Genomic DNA, 22,353 nt, shown 5'->3' on the forward strand with positions numbered 1-22,353 from the left:
CATATCATGCACCGAGATGCGGAGTTTGTGTTTCTCATAATTTTTTAGCTTCTTGAAGAAGGAAACGGACACAGTTTTGAACAGAATTAATAGCAGAGCTGCAGTGGATATAACATTTATTGCAGGGAAAAAAAAAGATATTTTGGAGAGGCAAATATTTTTGTAGGTTTCGAAGCGTTTCTTTTCAAAAATTACTATTTTTTTAATTTTCGAGCTCCTATTATTGTTTTGTCCCATATACCGAGATTCACCTGACGGCGCAGACTGTGGACAAAAACGCTCACATGACAAGTGAGAACGTCTGTAGTCCGCGTGACACAGTGGTCAGTAAAAATCTGTTTATTTGCCGACGATTGTGATATACCACAAGATCGAAAGCAGTAACGATACCATACCACTCCAGCATTATCTCAATTACATCGTAAACTAGTGCGCGAATTGGCTAATAGAACTAAACACTTCAAAATCTAGAACAATGAGAATATCTCGAAATCAGTCAACCTGCTCCACTTACGTACTTAATAGTACTCCACTTGGCCAGGTTATTTCATACAAATATCTTGGCATGCATATCACTAACAATCTCACATAGAATCAACACATTTAATACATTGCATCGAAAGCTAACCGCGTTCTTGGCTATCTCAAACGTAACTCTTCCCTAGCTCCAGCACCTCTAAAAAAACTCTAATCACAAATGTCAGGCCTATCCTCGAATATGCATGTTCAATATGGGACCCAGAATATGTCACTCTAATAAAAATCCTTAAAAGCGTACAAAATTGTTCTGTTCGTTTTATTGTTGACAATTATAATCGTTCTGCTAGCGTTACTAATATGAAGAATGCACTTAACCTTCCCCTTCTTTCTTTCCGTAGCAAACTATCAAGTCTTTCTCTTTCCCAAAATCTACTATCTTAACCAGATACTTAAGTCACGGTTCATTAAACCAGCGTCTTATATCTCCCCACGTGTGGATCATCGTTTCAAAGTTCATTTACCTTCGCAGCGCACAGTCACCTACTGATATTCATTCCTGCCAAAGAACTGTCAACATTGGAACCACCTGCCTGTGTCTTTAGTTGCTATCACCGACACCGATCATTCTCGCAAAGCACTAACAAATATTTTAGAAAGGGAGTTTATTCATATATGAAAACTGATTTTTTTATTTCTTGTTAACTTTTGTTCTTTACTTCCTATTCTTTCGCGTACTGTAAGTTATCGGTTTTTGTTTATATATTTTGTTCAGTAGCAATTGTACTCATTTGTCTCTATTTCGCCGTTGCAATTATGTTCATCACCTTGTTTGTATTACCTTGTATATAATGATGTGTAAAAGCCCATCGCTCAAGAGGAAAGTGTACAACAGTTGCATCTTACCTGTACTCACCTATGGGGCTGAAACGTGGGGGCGAACCAAGAGAGTTCTACTTAAGTTGAGGACAACCCAGAGGGCTATGGAACGAAAAATGGTGGGGGTAACATTTAGAGATAAGAAGCGTGCAGAGTGGGTCAGAGAAATAACTCAAGTTACCGACATTCTAGTGGAAATTAAGAAGAAATGGGCATGGGCAGGACATGTAGTGCGAAGAGAGGATAACCGATGGACGCTTAGGGTAACAAACTGGATTCCAAGGGAAGGAAAGCGTAGCAGGGGGCGGCAGAGGGTTAGGTGGGCGGATGAGGTTAAGAAGTTCGCGGGGGTCAAGTGGATGCAGCTAACACAGAACCGGGTTAAGTTGAGAAATATGGGAGAGGCCTTCGCCCTTCAGTGGGTATAGTCAGGCTGATGATGATGATGTATGGTAGGCCGCGAAAAATAGATATAAAGCCCCAACCAAACAAGCCGTGTGAACGTGGACTGGGGGTACCATGTCTGACTCGGCGTGGGAGTGCAGTGGATCATACCTTTTGGATCGTACCAGTTGGGAAACTCCGTTACAAAAAGTGACCAGTTTTAATACTAAGTTTTGGGTGGCTATAAATTGCCGCGCCATGTAAGTGTTCGATGTGAGCTTTCTGTTGGGGCCGTCATTGCCGTCTGGAAATATTTTTTCTTTCTTCTTCATTACATGAATTAATTCTGCGTTTGTTATGTGTACAAATTTTACTACCGCAGTTCTTAACGTATTTTGTTTTCTAGGTGGTGGTATATTTATCAAAATTCTGAAAGTGTGCAACTTCTACATAGTATATTTTAGTGGCCGCGGGTGCTACCACTATTATGAAACATCCGAATTTTGTCAAATTGAAACCGCCGTTTTTTAATACATGGGTTCTACAAACAAATTTCGCATCTGGTTATATTAAAAGGCTCTTGCTGGCTGGTTCAATTCCTATATCGGCTTTCAATCTAACAACTGCCAGAGAAGTATCGGTTATGCATGCCGATATCCCACTCTGCATTTCTGTGGCTCGACAATAGCTAACGTCACAGTTGTCATGGCAACCAGCCAGGCACTAGCATTATTTTGCGTGGCTGTGGTGTTTGTATGATTGTTTTCCACTAACACAAAGGTTTTGTCTAAGCGCTGAAAGGAGGCGTGGTCTCATATCAACCGCACGGAAGCACCGTGCCACCCCGTGTGCTCCAAAATGAGAGCATCATGTTAACTAGCGGCATGTGCGCATGTTGCGTCTCTGAAAATAACCACAAGTGTTGCTAGAATTCATCAGCACATCTCGCACTTCCCTTCAGTGCTTTTTTGAGAAGATAGTTTTTGTAGTCTTCTCTGTCATAATGTTTTGAGATTACGCAAGCATGTCAGTCGGCAGCTGTAGCATAAAAAGGCAGAACTGTACTTATTCAATATTGTTTTGTCTCAATGACAACTTTTGAAAAACTGTCGCGGAGATTGTTTCTGACACTCGCTATTTAGGTACGAAGGCGAGATTCGGGCTCTGGTGGACGGTGCGCGGGAGCAGCTTGCCGCCCTACTTCGCAACGGAACCGCGTGGATGACGGCCGCCGAGTTGTGGACGGCGCTGCAGAAGCTCGACACGTTGCGCGTGGTGTTCCTGGGCGAGTCGGAGGACAGCTTCGAGCACCTGTCGCGCTACTACAGCACTGCGCTGAGTGACGTCACCTCGGGGGCTCTAAACGCGCGGCTGCGAGACGGGGCAACGGTAAGAAGGGTACTGAAACCCACTTTAAGGTGTCCTTTAAGAGTTGCTATTCGAGACATGTGTCCTCAATGCATTCTCTCTAATCCCGAATGATTTCCACGCAATTCCGAAGATGTCACGCAGTCCACGGAAACGCGCCTAAGTATTATTAAAATGTGCAGCTTCCGGAATGGCTCAAGCATATAATTATCCTTTTTTTTTTTTGGCAACCAGCATAAAGCCCCTCAATCAGGGTAAGCGGAATGACCCATAAAATCCACTTTTTAATATGTACGCCACCTAATTTTATTGTTGATCTGCCAGGGCTGTGGTGACGTTTTTTTTCGTCCAGTTCTATGGTATTTATTTATTTATTTATTTATTTATTTATTTATTTATTTATTTATTTATTTATTTATTTATTTATTTATTTATTTATTTATTTATTTATTTATTTATTTATTTATTTATTTATTTATTTATTTATTTATTTATTTATTTATTTATTTATTTATTTATTTATTTATTTATTTATTTATTTATTTATTTATTTATTTATTTATTACAACCTCAAAGGCCCAAAAGAGGCGTATTACTTGAGGGAGTGGGTTTCAGGGCATAATATTGCTTCAAGTGATGATTTGAACAGGGATAAGTGTGTATGGGGCATGACGTCGGCAGTCAAGTCATTCCAGTCTTTTGCTGTGCGCACGAAAAACGAATATAGATGCGTAGATGAACGGGCTTGCGGAGGATGGGTTGTCTTTTCGTGGTTCATGCGGCTGGAGGTGCGGTATGCAGGGATGATAATAGACTTGTGCGAAACATGATAATAGAATTTGTGAAATAGAGATAGTCATGCGATGCTACGCTGGTTAGCTAAATTTGATAGATGAGTATGACATTTTAGTTTGGTGATACTTTCATGATAAAAATAGGCAGGGAAGATGAATCTAGCGGCACGGTTTTGTATAGCTTCTAGCGTCTTAGAATAAGTTGATTATTGTCCCAAATAGCGCATGCATATTCTAGTTTGGGCCGTACAAATGTTACATAGGCTAATGATTTTAACGATGGTGGTGCTAGACGTAGTGTTCGCCGAAAATACCCCAGAACTCGATTTGCTTCTTTAGAAATTTGAGTTACGTGATATGTCCACTTAAGATCATGTGTTAAGTGAACGGCAAGGTATTTATACGTGGTTACGGCTGCAATTTCTGAGTTAGCAATTAGGTACTTAAAAGACGGTTCAGAGGGACGACTGTGAAAAGAAAATAAACAATTTTTTTTTAAGTTAAGAGGCATGAGCCATTTATTGCACCAAGTTAAAATGCGATCTATGTCGGATTGAAGAAGCTGGCGATCACTGAGAGTAATTATAGGACGGTACACAACACAATCGTCAGCAAATAAGCGTATATGTTAGAGTATATGTTAGTTTACAGGTCGTTTATATAGATAAAAAAAAGCGGCGGCCCCAGGACTGCGCCCTGGGGTACCCCAGATATAACAGAAGAGTGAGAAGAGGAGCATTTATTAGCGAGAACAAACTGTTCCCGGTTAGTTAGAAAGTAACGAAGCCAGACAAGGATCAATGAATTGAGATTAAGAAGTGAAAGTTTCAAAAAAAGCCGCTGGGGGGGAACTTTGTCAAACGTCTTTTCGAAATCTAAGAAGAGGTCGTCCACTAGAATGTTGTGATCAAGGTTGGAGCTTAGGTCCTTAATAAATAGAGCTAATTGTGTGTCGCAAGGAAAGCCCTTTATAAAACCATGTTGGCTAGCGTGAAAGAAATGTACAGATAAAAGACATTTCATGATGTGAGAAAAGATTACATGTTCCATTAGTTTAGACGGGACGCTATTAATGGATATAGGAAGGTAATTATGACGGGTAGATGAAGGCCCTTTTTTTGGTACTGGAATGACTTTGCCCACTTTGCAGTCGTGCGGTACAATGCCTGATGAAAGTGATTGCTGAAAGATATGAGACAATGGACACTTGTAATATGCTTTGTATTTTTTAATACCTTTGCGATAATGTCATAAATACCTACTGATGATGTTACTTTTAAAGAATCAATTAATTTAACAATGCCGTGGGGTTCGAATTATATATCGGGCATAGCAGGAAAACCAAAGGATGGAAAATCCGGTAGGTCTCCATCTGGTTCACAAGTCAATACAGAACTATAGGTCAGGTTTAATACTTCAGCAACAGCATGTTCCGCAACTGTAGCTATGTAATCATCATGAAGTGTTATTGGGCTGCTAGGGTTAGGATTGATACATCTCCAGAATGGACGAGTGTTTGTGCGTAGCATTTCGGGGAGCGTGGTATTAAAAAATGAATGCTTAGCTTTAAAAACATGGGCTCTAAATTGTTTTTCGACTACGTAATACTTCTGCCATGTATTAGGGTTGTTATTTCTTCTGGCTGTTCGAACGAGTCTTTTCTTCTTGTTATTAAAACATTTTAATGTATTATTGAACCAAGGGGTATTAACGTGCTCGCTTACAGTAATTGTAGGGATGTATTGTTTTACGAGATTATTCATTTTATTCTTAAAGAACCAGTTAGTCTCGGTAGACCTTTGCTCAAAGTCGATAAGAAACCAAGTACAGAAATTTTCGAGTTCACGGTTAATGTTCCGATAATCGCCTTTATCATAAAGAGTGACTGTTTTAGTTACTTTCTTAGGTTTTGGTAGGTGGCTGAGAAACGTGGCGTTAATAATTGAATGATCACTAAGTCCAGGAAGATGTGAAAGGGATAACAGATTCTCTGGATGTGACGTTAAAATCATATCAAGTGTGCTAAATGATTGTGCACTTTGTCTTGTTGGTGAGATATTAGTTGGGTTAAGGCAAAGGTTTGACATGTGTTCACAAAATGGCACTCTGCAGAATTTTATGTGATCTCAGAAGGGCAAGACCAGTTTATCACAGGAAAGTTAAAATCCCCTAATATAGAGACAGTAGAATACAGAATCTTCGTGGTTACGGTGTTAATAACATCATGAAATAGTGGAATGAACGAGGCGTCGCTGTCTATCGTATGTATGTATATTCTAAAGAATCCGGAGTAAGCTGAATTTGTCTCCAAATCATTCTTAGCAAAGGGTTTATACAAATTTAGTATACATTTAAAACCCTTCAAACGCTATTCGAATCCAGAAAGGGAGGCACAGTGACTCAACACGAGTATTACAGTTACTTTAAGTAGCACGGGAAGACAATTTGGGTTGTCTTAGTGTGTTTCCTGCAAAGAATAGAGGATTGAAATTCGTCTTCTAGGCAATAATATGTTACTGAAGGAAGTGAGCATCTTAACAACTAGTTCAACAGGATATTGGTCTTTCTTGCATTTTTGCTTGATGGGTGTCTATAAAAATGGGGAAGATGCATTGAAAGTCCGGCAATCCCCCCCCCCCCCTTCCCTTTTTTTTTATAAACGCCTAATTACGCCAATCAAAATTATTTCGCAAACCCGATACCAATTCTTACTAGGCCTGACTGTCATCATGATCTCGCAATATAATTACCGAGGAAGATGGAGCGCCTGTCAATTCGGAATATCCGCAGGCATCCGGATTTAGAGTTTATTGCCACATAAACAAATTTTGTTTGTCAGTTAGAGGATATGTAGTAGCGTAAAAATTACAGTATTGCGTTGCCATGCTTAAGAGCAGAAATGGCAAAAGCCACTTTACAGGACTACCTTTATTAATTTCATCGTCAGTGACATGCTATTTTCATCATCATCCCTCACTGCTATCACCATTATCCTTATTAATTAAAGGTAACGTCATTGTCATCGTTATTATTATTCTTACGTTTGACAAGGATATGACCCCAAACATGGAGAATCCCGATCTGTTTCTCACGATCCCGGCGTGGAGTAGCGGTTGGCGTGTTTGGCTGAGGATCGGAGAGATAAGATCAATTCCAAGTGGAATCAGAATTTTTTTATGTGCTAGAGCGAAGGGCGTTTTCTGGTGACAACTTCTGCTGACAACGTTTGTTCACGCCAAGCATGAGACAGGAGAGATTTTCGCCTCAAAAGCGATTTCTCTTCAAAAACTGGCCGCTTGGCTTGGAGAAGTGGGGCACCCGGCTTGTCCTTCTCCTGCCGCTCCCAGATGTGTGGGTTTCCTTATTGGCCCATCCCGAAACAGGATGCTCTGGTCTCCGCTTTCAGCGCATGAGTGCATGTAATGCCTACATTTTCAATTTTCCTAGTCACTCCTACTGTCGACGCACGAGGAGACGACTGTCCGACCTTGGGTCATATAAATTGAGGAGCACGTGAAAAATAATCCAACCGACCTCCAAGCCACTTCCATCAATGAATACCGAATGCGCTGAACCAAAAACATTTTTTCTTTCTATTTTCTCTCTTTGTATATGAATATACCAATCACCGCCTGCAGTCAAATTCCCTCCGCCAGCAGAGCGCTGGCCATCTGGTGGTAAGAAAAATTACGGAGTGTAGAGTGCTAAGAAGCCCTGGCTCCGAACAGGCTGCGATTATAAAGTGAACTTAGTATCGTTTAACGCAATAATTAACTCTCTGGGGGATGTTAGTCTAGCGGTGGTTTTCGAGGAACTAGCAGACATGAAGTGGGATATCATAAAGTCTAATTATTGAGATTAAGATGACTAATGAAGCATATATTCTGCTTACTATAGCGCGGCCATGTACCGTGCTATCAATGGTGGCAGAACGTGAATTATAGTGTAGCCCATAAGCATGTACAGCTGTAACCAGAAGAGTTTTATAGCCCCATCTAGTGGGTAGAAGGTGTAAATAAGGATAAAAATTATAAAACGAAGACTGTATAAGCCTAGACGACTGCATCTAGTCACTGCGGCCAGGTAGTTGAAAACGTCCCTGAAGATTTAAATCGTCGGTGGTTAGAGTAGCAGGGCAGCGTACTGTACTTTTTGTTGATCTGAATGATAAAGCAGCTAAGAAGAACAATAAAGAACTAAAAATGGGCGAATATGACGTAGACTAATTAAAAAGCAAGCAGGCATTCGCTGAACGAGATAATTTATGACTCATGAATACCTTGTTATAAAGAGGAAGCGCAGGACGTGAACTCTAAGAATTCCGAATTTAAAGACTAAAAATGAAATGCCTTTACCATCGCGCGCCATCTCTCACGTTGTGAAGGGTGCCGAAGTCCAAAGAATGATGTGACTTTGGGACCATACCATTGCAACGTCGCGAATTAGTCTAGACTTGAAGATGGGATGGAATAAATTGGCAGGAAAGGAGCTACTTAATGAGTTGGCGGTAATACGGAAAGTAAAAGTTTTCAGTATCTCACTGCAGAGATATCTGGTTCAGTGCAGAAGCAACGAACGATAATTTCAGAGGTATCGCGAAGGAGTGCCCAGTAGAGGCATTGGCGGAATAGACAGGTTACCGGTGAACTTCCCTTCGACAAAATATCTGATTAAGCAACGTCAGAAAATGAAAAGCTTCAACCTAAGGGACAAAATTGAATAGACAAAGCTATTGAACTTAAAAAATATTCGTAATATAACCGACATAAAAGAATGCAATAGGGAGACAATTGAGCATGGTCTTCTGAACGGCGGTAACCTGAAAGCAGCGAAGCAGCAGCTTGGAGACAGAAAAAATCGCATGTATGTCCTTGTACACAAGCGGGTATGTAATTACCAATATATATTACTTAATCTAGCAGATGGTTTCTGCACTGACTTGCACAGTATCCCAAGTAATCAGGACTATAATGAGAGTGGCAGCCTTGAATTGCAAGCAGTCATTCGGCTGGTAACGAAGAAATAAGTGAAGAAAGCATCAGACGCAAATAAACAGGGAAAGCCAGCTGAGGAGGACGACATAACGCAATTTATTGAATAACGGAGGGAAAATCGTGCTTCAGAAACTAGCCACATGTGCACAGGGTGCCTCATGACTTCCAGCCAACCGGAATTCCGAATAATGTGAATATTAGCCTAAACCATAAGAAAAGAGAGGCCAGGGGATTTCAAAATCAGAAACTGATCAGATTAATGGTCCCTTAGTTCAGTTCAATCGTTCAGTCGTGTCCGACTCTTCGTAACCCTATGGACCATATCACGCCACGTTTTCCGGTCTCTCCCTATCTTCCTAACATCACATAACTACATCTGCAGCGCCTCGAGGATGCCATCTAACCATCGCGTTCGCTGCCTACCCCTTCTCTGGTAACCCTCAATATTTCCCAACATCAAATCTTTCTCCAGCGGCTCCTCTCTTCTCATCAGGTGACCAAAGTAGCTGAGCTTTAACTTTAGAATTTTACCCTCCAATGAGCAGTCAGGGTTTATAGTCGACAATATCGACTGATTTGATCTGCTGGCCGTCCAAGGACTCTCAAGAGTCTCCGCCAGCACCACAATTCAAACGCGTCAATTCTTCGGCATTCAGCCTTCTTCACAGTCCAACTCTCGGATCCATACATCACAACTGGAAAGACCATACCACGAGTTATACGGATCTTGGTTGGCAGTCTAATGTCTCTGCTCTTTACTAGGCGGTCAAGGCTAGCCATGGCTCCCTTTCCCAGAAGCAGGCGTCTCCTAATTTCATGGCTGCAGTCTCCTTCCGGGGTAATCTTGGAGCCCAAGAAGAGAAAATCTGTCACAGCTTCCACTTCTTGTCCCTTGATGCTCCAGGACTTGATAGGGCAAGACACTATGATCTTTGTTTTTTTAATATTCAGTTTAAGCCCAAACTTCTCACTCTCTTCTTGTACGCGCATCAGAAGAATCTTGAGTTCCACTTCGCTTTCTGCCATTAAAGTGGTATCGTCCACATATCTGAGTCCGTTACTTAGAAGCCGCCTAATAAGGTAATTGGTAACAAAATCTGCCAGATACGTTAATCAGCCAAATCTCAATATGGGCTTTATTAAAGGCTGCCAGAAAAGAGGGCTTATCCGCACTGTTGACCAGGGGATACCAAAATGGGCAAAATATAACCACACCCTATAAATAACCTTTGTAGCCAATGCATCTAGTCAAACCGTAGTGGTCATAAGGGAATAGCGAAACCGGGAAGCAGTAAAGACGTGTGCGAAAGTAATTTACATCGGCTGAACGGTAAATACACCTGTCTTTTAAACGTGATGAAATCCGAGTAATAAAAGGTCCTTGGTGAGGAGATACGATCTCTGCACTGGTATTCACCTTTTGCTTGTACGAAGCACTCGGGGAACTTGATTCGGAAGATAATGGCTATTAGGGAATACCACAGTAATCTGCAATCCACTGATTACTTTGCGAGGCTAAGTTACTCAAAGAAAAAATTCGAAAGCGTAAAGCCGTGACTAACAAAGCGATATTTTTATTTTATTTATTCAAATATCCTAAAGACCCTCCGTGGAGCGTAGCCTATATGAATGAGATCGAAACACTGTACAGTATAGATGCATGAGTCAAGTCGGGCAATCTGGGCATAGTCCGGATTATACCGCAATTTTTTCCTAGTCGTGGCATCCAATTTACTGAATTTGCGCAAGTTGTGAAATGGCGAGCTGGTCAAGCGTCTTATGGTCTGCTTTCTTCTGTGCGACCAGTAACAGGCAGCAGGGACGACGCAAAATTTCGCTGCTACCTGCCAAATAAGCTCGGAATTGAACGAGTCAGTGTCAAATTATCACCTGTAGTGCTTTGCTGGTATCCCTTCTAAGACACTGATACATACACAGCGCGGTGTATATGGTGCGTTCAGTAGGACTATTTGTAAAGCCACCTGAACGAGATTAAGATGCTGTTCACCACTTGAAGCTTCAATGCAGCCACTTGTTTCTGCGTGGAGGACGAAAGTGTCATTCAAAATTGGCCTGACCGATTTATTGCGAGTTAGGAAAGGCTCTTTCCGCCTTCCTCATCTGAGGGCGAAGTTTGGAGTCGAGAATAGAGCATTCGCCGCAAAATATTACACATGCATCTTGCCTCCTGTAAGGCGAATCCGCACACCGTCTTTATACTTTGCGACAATACCTTCTTCGGGAAATGGAACGACGAACTTCGGCACGCTATATTAGGTGCAATGCTATCTTCTATGCCTGCGCTGATTCGCATGTGATTCTCGTACCACCCTCAATCCAGCCGGATTACCCGCTGTGATTATTATTATTATTATTATTATTATTATTATTATTATTATTATTATTATTATTATTATTATTATTATTATTATTATTATTATTATTATTATTATTATTATTATTATTATTATTATTATTATTATTATTATTAGTATTATTATTATTGCGCCCAGTAAGGACGCATGTGCGCTGTGGTCTCGCCCATTTTTTGGCAAGCAGCAGTTTTTACGATGTGCCGACTGTGCGAAACGTGTTCACACGAAGTGCGTCACTTGGGCGGATGACGAGCTGCAAGTCGTGAAGTCCGGCTCTCAGCCATTCGTGTGCAATTTGTGTGCGTCGTCGTCGTCTGACGGTGTTAGGCTTAGCGCCGGTGGTGCGCCGGCGGCTACGTTCCTTTCTCCCGTCGCCCCGCTCCTGCCCAGCCACCCGACCGGTTTTCCCCCTTCAACCGCTACCGGCGAACATGGCGGTGAGGTTGCCTCGCTACGGGCTCTCCTCCTCGACGCGCTTGAGGGAATCTCTTTTCTGAGCGATGAGGTTGCCCAGCTACGAGAGGAGAACGAGCGCCTTCGTGGAGAGAACTCGCGGGCTTTCGTACAACAAGCCGAGGTCATTGCCTCTCTACGTGCCGATGTTCGCGGCCTACGCCAGGAGCTTGTGCGGCGCGCTGCTTCGCAGTGTGAGCGTCCTCTCGTCGAGCGTCCTCTCGTTGTCTCCGTGGGCAATCCTACCCGTGAGGAGCAGCCGTCTGTGGACTACTCCGCCGCTCTTCATCGAGGGATCACTCCCGGCGATATTACCAGTTCATCTTCTGCCTCTGCTCCTCCCCGTGCGGTTAACTCACCCAGTGCGATGAAGAAGCACCGAAGTCGAGCCATTACTGGCGCATCGAGCTCATCTGTCCTGAACGTTGCCATTTACCAAAAGAAGCGTCCGAAGACTATTTTCGTCTCTAAACTCAGTCCCGATACAACATCGGTAGACCTTACCAACCATCTAAAATCACTGAATATTATCCCCATTTCCTGCCGGCAGCTGAAAACAAGGTACGACTCCTACTCGTCCTTCTATATTGAAGTTGATGAAGAATCCTACAGTAAGCTTGTTGAACCTTCGATGTGGCCGATGGGTTGAATATACAAGGACTTTCGTGGGAACTTTACGACGATATGCTTCATCCCTCAGATCTGGCGCAAAATTGCAGTGGCCCCTAATTTGGACATCTATTATCAAAACACCCGAGGTCTTCGGACTAAGGGATCTGAATATTTTTCTAGCGTCTTGTCTTCTTGTTATACCGCTGTTCTGGTTACCGAAACCTGGCTGTCAAGTGATATCCCTTCCAATGATTTCTTTCCAAATAATTACTCTGTTTTTCGTAGCGAGCGCCCTGAAACAGGTCCCAAATCAAGAGGAGGTGGAGTGCTCATTGCTATTGACAGTTTTGTGAAGTGTGTTCGACGTTCCGATCTGGAAACTGTTGAAGAATGTGTGTGGCTCGAGCTCACTTTAAATCGACATGAAAAACTTTTACTTGCAGCTTTCAACATTCCTCCGAATCTTCCTCCTCCAGCCTATGATGATGTTCTGCTCTCAATCGAACATGTTATAACCCGTCATAGCAAACACAAACTTCTTATTTTAGGCGATTTTAATACTCCTGGTATCAACTGGAACTCATTTATTTCTTCTCACAGCAATCATTACATATTAAGTAAGTGTAACGCTCTACTTGATTTTATAGCTCTTAACTCTTTGCAGCAACACAATTTCATTGAAAACTGCTGTGGTAATATTCTTGACATCTGTCTATCGAATTTTGAAAGTGTTCGAGTCTCGAGTTCAGACATACCGCTGACTCGCTGTGACAAATTTCACCCTCCGCTTCTAGTTACTACTGCTGTCTCTGCCTCACCTTCTACTCATTCAGATCGGGTGAGGAATTCGCCCCGTTTCGCGTATGCACGTGGTGATTATGTCGGTCTTTTCAAGTTCTTCTCTTCCGTCGACTGGTCCCTTTTAAATGACATTAATGATTCAGATGGACAAGTCAGTCGCTTTACAGAAATAGTTCTTGATGGTATGCGTCGGTATATACATTTGCATACTCCTACGCGTAGGAAGTTCCCTTTCTGGTTTTCAAGGGAACTAATAACGGCGTTAAAACTCAAGGAACGGGCCCATCGTAAAGCGAAACGCCCTGGGTTTCACAATTGGGCAGATGAGTTTCGCCGTGTGCGTTCTCTTTACAAACGCTTATACAAGCGGGACTACGACTCCTATCTTGAGTCTTTAGAGAGGAGTGCCTCAAATCGTCCTAGTCAGTTCTGGCGTTACGTTCGCAAGCGTTCCATTAAATCAGATTTAAGTATCAGCTTAGTTGACTCTCAGGGTTCGGAAATTTGGGATGTTGCCGACAGTTTTGCCCAACATTTTTCCTCCGTTTACAAACATCCACATTGTGATTCTGTTTGCCTCCCATCTGGTGCTCTATCTAATTCCATTCTCTTTGACGAGGAGTTGATAACTGAGAGTCTTAAGCGTCTGAGACCACCTTTGTCTCCTGGACCTGATGGCATTCCGGCCGCCATAATAAAAGCCTTCAGTTATATATTAGTACCAGTACTGACTGCCATATTTAATAACTGTTTAAAAAATGCTGCCTTTCCTCGCGTGTGGAAAATGGCACGCGTGTTTCCTGTCTTCAAGTCTGGAAACAAATCTGATGTTTCCAATTATCGTCCGATTTCTCTTCTATGTGCCTCTAAGCTTTTCGAATTAGCTTTGCACAACATACTTTCCTTCCATCTCAAACATATCATAGTACCGAATCAACATGGCTTCATGTCGGGTCGCTCTACTTCTACCAACCTAGTCACGTTTATGACGTATGCCTCTGCAGCAGTCCTTCAGAGGAGTCAGGTTGACACTGTGTACTGTGATATGAGCATAGCTTTCGACGTTGTTACTCACTCACTACTTCTTAAAAAGCTTCTACTCTCTGGCGTTGAAGTCTCACTCGTAGCCCTCCTACGCAACTATCTCCTTGATCGCTGCTGCTTTGTCAGTGTCAATGGACAGACTTCTTTCGTTTACCCTGCAACGAGTGGAGTTCTTCAAGGTTCAGTACTAGGCCCGCTTCTCTTCTCCGTTTTTATTAATGATGTTTCCTCGGCGATAAAGAGCTCCTCGTTTCTTCTTTATGCTGATGATATAAACATATTCAAGGTAATACATTTTTTTCGAGATTGCTTCTGCTTTTTCTGATTGGTGTGCGAAGAATCGACTTACCCTCAATTCTTCCAAAACTAGGGTTGTGTCCTTTATTCGTAAAACACATAGCTTTCTCTACCATTATTCTGTGAATTCTGTGCTGTTGGACAGGGTTGATGAAATTAATGACCTTGGTATACTTTTAGACCGCACCCTCAGCTTCTCCTCTCACACTAAACGCATTGCTCAGCGGGCTATGCTCACATTCGGATTCGTTTGCAGACTTTCGAGAGAGTTCCATACTCCACTTCCGTTCCTAAAACTGTACCTGTCCATATGCTTGCCGCTCTTAGAGTATGCGTCGGTTGTTTGGAATGGCACTTGCAAATCTAACTTGGACAAGGTTGACGGAGTACAAAAAAAAATTTAGGGATATTTCATTATCGCTTTCCTTGCGCAACTTCCCCCTCTCGCTCCACCAGGAGCACCCAACTGAATCTTCCTTCTCTTCACTGCCGTCGTATCAGACTTGTTATATTTCTGTACAAACTCCTTCATGGCCACATTATGTGCCCTCAGCTCTTAGAGTACATCCTACTGCGCGTTCCGCGAAAGAGCATGAGGGAATTCAGACCATTTCAGATTTCTCCTCTTCATTCCCACTCCCCTCTGGACAGGATGCAGTGCTTATTTAACTCTTTTTGTCCTCACCTTGACATCTTCCAAACTCGCTCTGTTCATTTACATTGGATGTTCGTAGCGTTGTATTCTAAATGGTACTTTATCACATATAACTCCCATTTTCTAGCCTTAATATTGTATTTTCTTCACTTTTTGCTTTTTCTCCTGTTCAATGCTGTCTGTATCCTGAACTACTTTTTATCCGTTTCTTACTTATATTTCAACTTTAAACTTTATATTCGAATCTTACTGTCCCTTGTTCAATTCTACTTCTTTATTGTATTATTCTGTATTTCTAGCCTGTGTTTTAAGTAACATGCACTTGTTGCGCCTGGAATGGTTGTTTATTTTATGTATATTTCTATATTACTATAATCAATGTCAGTTATTTGTTGTTGTTGTTTTTTTCTCTCCTACCTACCGTTCTTTTTTTTTTTTCTTTCCTGATGTGCTCAAAAATTCCCTCACTGTGTATATAAGTGATGCTACTCATTTATTGACAACTTTCCGTGATACTTTTCGTCTCAGTTTCATTTCATGTATTATTTATTTCTTCTTTTGTGTTCTCTCTGTATGTGTAAACATGTTTGTGCATTTTCATTTTTGTTTTTTTTTTATTTGTGCTGCAGCACAAAGACCACATGGTTGTTCCTGCGCACATTAAATAAAGATTGATTGATTATTATTATTATTATTATTATTATTATTATTATTATTATTATTATTATTATTATTATTATTATTATTATTATTATTATTATTATTATTATTATTATTATTATTATTATTATTATTATTATTATTATTATTATTATTATTATTATTATTATTATTATTATTATTATTCAGCGTTCCAGAGTCACAAATAGGCAATCAAACATCCACCCAGGAAGTACAGTGCGCAGCATGCATGACCGCGTGCGGAAGCACAGGCGTATTCGGGATTCATGAAGTGGCAATGCTCTGTACTAGTTTAGCGAAGGAGAGCGCAGCCGGCATTCTCCTGAAAGCAGCAGCGCGCATAAAAGCGGCCTGTGGATATAGAAAGCGCTCAGTTTGTTTAAGCCGAGTGTAATTAGGTCATCAAACCTAATTTGTGTTGAGTACTCTCCAACCAATGGTACAAATTAATCGTGCGGCGCTGCTTGCATCACGCCGAAGGCGAGTCTCCCTCTTTGAAAGTGACTGACATTGTCGGTGTGAAAACGATTACATTACCTTTAGGATATTTCACTAGCTCATAATGCCTCTGTTAGGCACAATCTCGAAAGAAAGTTTACGAAAAAAAGGCAGGATACCGAGCGTCAGTTACCGATCATTTACATATCTTACTTCCATAAAAATGTAGTCGTCGTGGACGGTATTAAGCAAATAAATTTTCCTGAACAGCGGAATTCTGTAGGTACTGATAGGTCATGTATTTGTGTGAAATGGCCCTAAATAATTGTACGCCTTTAAATAGTCGCCCAAATAAATATATTTAGAGAGGAGACTGGCATGCGACCACAGCCGCGTACTGTCTGCGTCTCTCTACAGTAGATGAAACTCGTTCTACACGATGAATTTTCCTCCGGTTTTCCCACCATACTACTATTTTTTATGCAAGGTTTTGTTATCTTTAATTAGCTTTTAAATACACGCACCCAAATACACACACCCTTTCTCACACTTGTGACGTCTATATTAAAATCAAGGCAGATTTCTTCAGCCGTTCATTACACTGAGACATTGTTTTCGATTGAATATATAGACCCTAATGATGCCGTCTTCTTGAAGCCGTATAGTGAAGGAGTCATGGAACCATGCTGGCTAAAATCACCGCTATTCGTAAAGTAGCGTTTTCTACATCTGTGTGTAACAAAATGCCACATGTGAGCATGCGCTGCACAATAAGCAACGCAGTAATAAACGCTTTCATCATCATCATCATCATCAGCCTGACTGTACCCACTGCAGGGCGAAGGCCTCTCCCGTATTTCTCCAATTAACCCGGTTCTGTGCTAGCTGCATCCACTTGACCCCTGAGAACTTCTTAACCTCGTCCGCCCACCTAACTTTCTGCCGCCCCCTGCTACGTTTTCCTTCTCTTGGAATACAGTTTGTTACCCTAAGCGACCATCGGTTATTAACGCTGTCAACAACATACTTATTCTAGTAACTTGGCTATGCTCAAAAGTCAAACTGGTGCAGCTAATCGATGCGGATACAAGGCACCTGTCCGAAATGATTATCAGTGTACTGAAAGCAGTATTTGGTTTTTGCAGAAAATGGAACGGACAAGGCCAAGACGTCTATACCGAAGCAAATCCATTCAATTGGCCACCTCCCCCCCCCCCCCCCCCCCCCCCCCCCAGTTGAACTCGTTTCAAGGGCCGATAAACGTAGAAGCGGAAGAGGTTATTGAGATTGGCAAGTAAGACTAGGAGGTTTTCAGCCATGGTCTGCACGTGCTGTTGAACGAAAGGATTAATTAAGGATCAGTTGGTGAGGCTTTTGAAAGTATACAGTAGAGATAGCTACGTTGGTGCTTATTATGCTTTATGCACTTAAAGTTTATGTTCTTAGGGCATACTCATTTAGGCTGTCTTTCTTACCACTAATCTGGACAGCATACAAATATAGGCGCACTCTTCAGCCCTTCATCGCATCTCGCGCTATTGCTGTTCTCGGGGGGCCAATTAAATGAATGCTGGGTTAGAACCAATGAATATTACCTTGCAGTAAGAATAGAGAGGGACATTTCTGCTGGTAAACAATCCTAGCCGGCACAACGACATTGTTCCAGAAATGCTCTTTTTTTATCAACACAGACCAACTACACCGGAAATGCTGCCACCTTTGCTGCTACAGCGTTCGCAAAGCCGACACTTCTTCAAGAGTACGTCCTGCAGCAGATAGAAACCAGCGACCTGTACTGGAACAATCTGGACCGGCCAGAAGATAACCTCGAGACCCGGTGGCCACCGTTGCACGTCGAGCCCCGTGCCGACTACTTCGAGGCGCGCAACACGCTCCTCATCTCTCCAAGCCTGGTGTCCTTCCTATCTGCCTTGCTGGTAGGTGTCGACCCCCTGGTGGTGCCGGTGCTCGGCTCTGCCGTCTTGCGAGGTCTCCTTAGCGTGGTGTCCAGCAGCCGGCGACCAGCTGCAATGGGCAACACCTCGGACACTCGACCATACACCGCAAGCGCTTGGCCGCTCCCAGGACGCAGGGAGAGCGCGGCCCGCTGCTTCGAAGGACAGTACTTAAGCCTGACGGGTGATCGCCAGATCAGTCCAAGTCTGCCGGAAGAGCTGTTCTTGGAGTCGGCGGTTGTAGAGCCCTTGTTCGCCTTGTACAGAAGCTACCTTGAAAAGGTAAGGCATTCTACAGAAAGGATAATTTTGGAGCGCTATGTAGTAATGGCGGAAGCGGTGCGGACCTCAGCGCACGAGCTTTATGAAATTTGGCAGTATTATCGGTTGGGCACATTTCGCTTTGGACTTAATGGCCAACTCCGGGGACCTTTGGACCGTACGTAGTGAGTAGTGATTTTTATTGCGGAAGGCTTGGTCGTCATAGTGCAGGATTACATTTTTTTACAATACGCAAGCAATAACTTTAAATAAGCAATAAACTTGAATAAAAATTAACTCCCGCGCGTGGCCCGGAGAGCGGTGTCTTGCGTGACGTCAGATAATGGCGACATAGGCGTGCATCCGCGCCGTACGCACCCGCTGGCGTTCTGCCGACGTGTGCGAAGGTCAGTCGCTGTCATGTACGGCATCATGTGAAACATATGTGATGTCGGCGAGTCGCCCACGATGTCATCATACAGGGACAGATAGAACTAAAGTCATCTAAATGCAATTAAATAATGCAATACTTGGCATGCATGGCCAGAGAGGGCAGAATGAGCGAGTGATCTTGAATGCGGCTAAATTATTGCCGTATTAAGCATCAAATCCCTAAAATTTGTAAGCCATTTATGCACTCACAAATCTGATGCAAGTGGGCAGCATATATGAGGTTGGCCGATCATTACTACAAATTCCCATTTTTTGCTCTCGATGCCGACCATAAGTACGCCTCGCTGCCAGTGAGATTATTGTCTACACAGCAATACTCCTTCCGCATGAAAATTTTAATATCATTCCCACCGAATGGCACTTGTTCAATTTAATACAATTATTTCTATGCGCTGCAAAGCGATGAAAACTAATTCCTTTCGGAAATAATTACATGAATAAAAACAGCGTACACAAAACTTTTGTAGGCCTTCGCCATGTTACGAAAATGATTGCGCTATGAGCGAAAGCAGTTTTCAAATTCCCGTTGAAGTCTCACATGCCATACGATACAAACCTGCTGATCACGACTATCTATTACGAAGCTCAGCGGTGGTGTCGGCCGTTTGTTTACGGAAGGGTACGAAAAGTGCGTCGAGCCCGGATGCAAAATTTTAGAGCGCACGGGCTGGCCATGAAGTTTCAACTGCGTGCACTTCGCACACTAAAGCTAGTTACAAGAGCAAGTCATATGGCCGATCGACGGCTACAACCTCCGAGAGTACGTGCTCGACGGCGCAGCATGTAGTCCCGTTCCGTTCCCTCAGAATCATTTGCTCAGAGTAATAAATGCTAAACGGTGAATCAAAATATGACCGACCCCTGCTGCATCAAGAAAGTATACGACAAATTCGCAACACTTGCCGCACTGAACGCAGCTAGCTTACCGCAACGGTGCTGCCCGCGAGAGCGGCGGACAACGGCGTTCTGACCATGCTCTGCGCCCTAGTCGTCGTTAGGCCTACACTGTTTCACACCGGAGCCGCAGCGGATGCCGCTTCGCAATTTATCAGCCCTATAGTGTCGCGTGCCTTTCTAAAAAGAGGACAAAGAAGAACAGAGGACAAAGAGGACGAAACTGAGTGTAGCGCGTGGAACTGTTCCGAACAGTGATCGCTGCCTTGTACTCGTTACATTTTCTGGAGGAGCAGCCGGGTACGATTTCCCTTTTTGCTGAGTTCAACCCCTCAAGGGCAACCGAGAGCCACCACGGATTTGACACCGGTCCATCGCAGTTGCAGCCGCCGCCTTCGAGGTCAGTCGCCAGAGTTCGGGCCTTTTTCCTGCACGCCTGTGGTCAACATGCATAGATCCAACACGAACATTGCTGCTAACGGAGAGTCTTCACCCCAGTTCGTCGTCCTCCAGTCTCGAACGCCACCGTCCTTCCATGGCGAGCTTTATGAGGACGCTGAAGACTGGCTGGACCAATTCGAAAGGGTCGCCAATTACAACGGCTGGGATGAGTAAAGGAAGCTCTATAATGTCTACTTTGCTCTCAAAGATTCAGCGCGGACGTGGTTCGTGAACCACGAAGCGACACTATCATCATGGGAACTCTTTCGTCACCAGCTGTTGGCGACCAACACCGCCAACGACCGAAGAGAGCGTGCGAAGTCGGCGCTGAAATCTCGTATCCAAGCCCCAAACGAGAGTATTGGAATGTACTACGAGGCCATGATCCGCCTTTTTAGGCGTTCTGATCCAGATATGTCAGAGGAGAAGAAAGTGCGCCACCTAATGCGCGGGGTGAAGCAAGAACTATTTGCTGGGCTTGTGCGCAATCCACCTGGCTCGGCATCAGATTTTCTAACGGAGGCCACCACGATAGAACAAACACTTAGACACAGGGCTCAGCACTATACCCGTAACGTGTCCGCCATTTCACCGGTCGTCTATGTTTCCGGCTTCAACGGTTCTGATGATGCATTAAGGAAGCTTGTTCGATCTGTGGTCAGAGAAGAGCTGAGACACATTCAGCTACAGGGTCTAACGTCGTCGTCGAGGCTTCCATCACTCGCGGAGGTCGTTCGCGAAGAAGTGAGGCAAGCCGTCCCGGAACCGTCTGTGCCTGGTGTGCAGCCACCGCCACCGAGTGTGCCAACGTACGCGTCCGTGCTTCAGCAGCATAACCTCTGTGATCCTCCAAGAGGGAACCCCACTGTGCCTCATCCAAACCAGGACCATAGTTGGTACGACTCTCCCAGAGCCAGAGTGAACCCCCGTTACTATTGATCCAAGCCAACGCCATCCTCCTCTTCTAGCCGTTTTAACCGAGTGGACTGGGCCTCAGATCCACACTGCATGGGGACACCTTATTACCCAGGCTGGAAGATGCGTTGCGACAGTTGATTGATTGATTGATTGATTGATTGATTCACAGGAAGAAAAAGGCGCAGTATCTTTCACACTTGTAGCTGTGGGAACCTGAACCGCGCCGTAAGGGAAGGGAGGAAGGTGGGAGAGAAAGTGGATAGAGAGAAAGAGGAGCCGTAGTGGAGGGCTACGGAATAATTTGGACCACCTGGGGATCTTTAACGTCCGCTGACATCGCACAGCACACGGACGCCTCTTCGTTTCGCCTCCATCGAAACGCAGCCGCCGAGGTCGGGTTCGAACCCGGGTACTCCGGCACAGTACCCGGGTTCGAACCTATTGACGGATTTATTTATGTTTGCGACTTCGTTGTACTTACCCACTGTTCACGAGACGTCATACTCGGCTTGGACTTCTTACAGGCTAATGGTGCGATAATTAATTTGCAAGAATCACGAGTGACATTTTCGCCGAGCCAAGCCATTGAGAGATCTGGCGTCGACGGTTCATCAACGCCCGCCTTACATATTACAGCTGCTGACGTTACGGTCCCGCCATGGTGCAGCATTATGGTCTTGGTAGAAAGCGACTCACCCTGCAACAGAGACGTACTGGCATAGATGAACGTGGGCCTGCTTCTTGAGAAAGGAATCTGCGCTGCAAGAGGACTTGTTCGCTTGCAGGCCGATTGTGCGAAGCTCTCGATTACGAATTTCGGGACCGAGTTTCAGCACATTGCGAAAGGAACGGCCATCGCGTATGCTGCCGACTTTATTGAGCCAGGGAACATCTGTACTCTGGCGCCGCCGTCGCCAGCCAGATGTGATGCACCCGACATTCTATCAACTGTGGACATTAATCCCAATCTGTCGGTGGTTAAGCGGCGGCGACTCCTATACCTCCTTCAGGAATTTGCTGGATGCTTTGCAACGTCTTCGAAAGTTGGGCGTACCCCAGTAGCCAAACACCGCATTATGGTTAACGCGGAGAACAAGCCGATTTCCCAACACCCATACCGAGTTTCGTCAACGGAACGAGAGGCTATTCGAAGCCAGGTGCAGGAAATGCTTACCGACG

At 43.7% G+C, this 22,353-nt stretch overlaps 1 protein-coding gene across 1 annotated transcript in view; it reads left to right on the forward strand.

Annotated features, from left to right (window-relative positions):
* Positions 1-22,353, forward strand: part of LOC146180062 (uncharacterized) — a 79,219-nt gene that overhangs the window by 32,587 nt on the left and 24,279 nt on the right. The window contains exons 10-11 of the mRNA XM_084580317.1: positions 2,883-3,129; positions 17,944-18,489. Coding sequence (XP_084436443.1) covers positions 2,883-3,129; positions 17,944-18,489 — 793 coding nt within the window. The remainder of the gene's footprint in view (positions 1-2,882; positions 3,130-17,943; positions 18,490-22,353) is intronic.

The sequence above is a fragment of the Amblyomma maculatum genome, chromosome 9, assembly GCF_055883805.1.
Source record: "Amblyomma maculatum isolate TAMU_Amacu chromosome 9, ASM5588380v1, whole genome shotgun sequence".
NCBI classification, from domain to species: Eukaryota; Metazoa; Arthropoda; class Arachnida; order Ixodida; family Ixodidae; genus Amblyomma; species Amblyomma maculatum.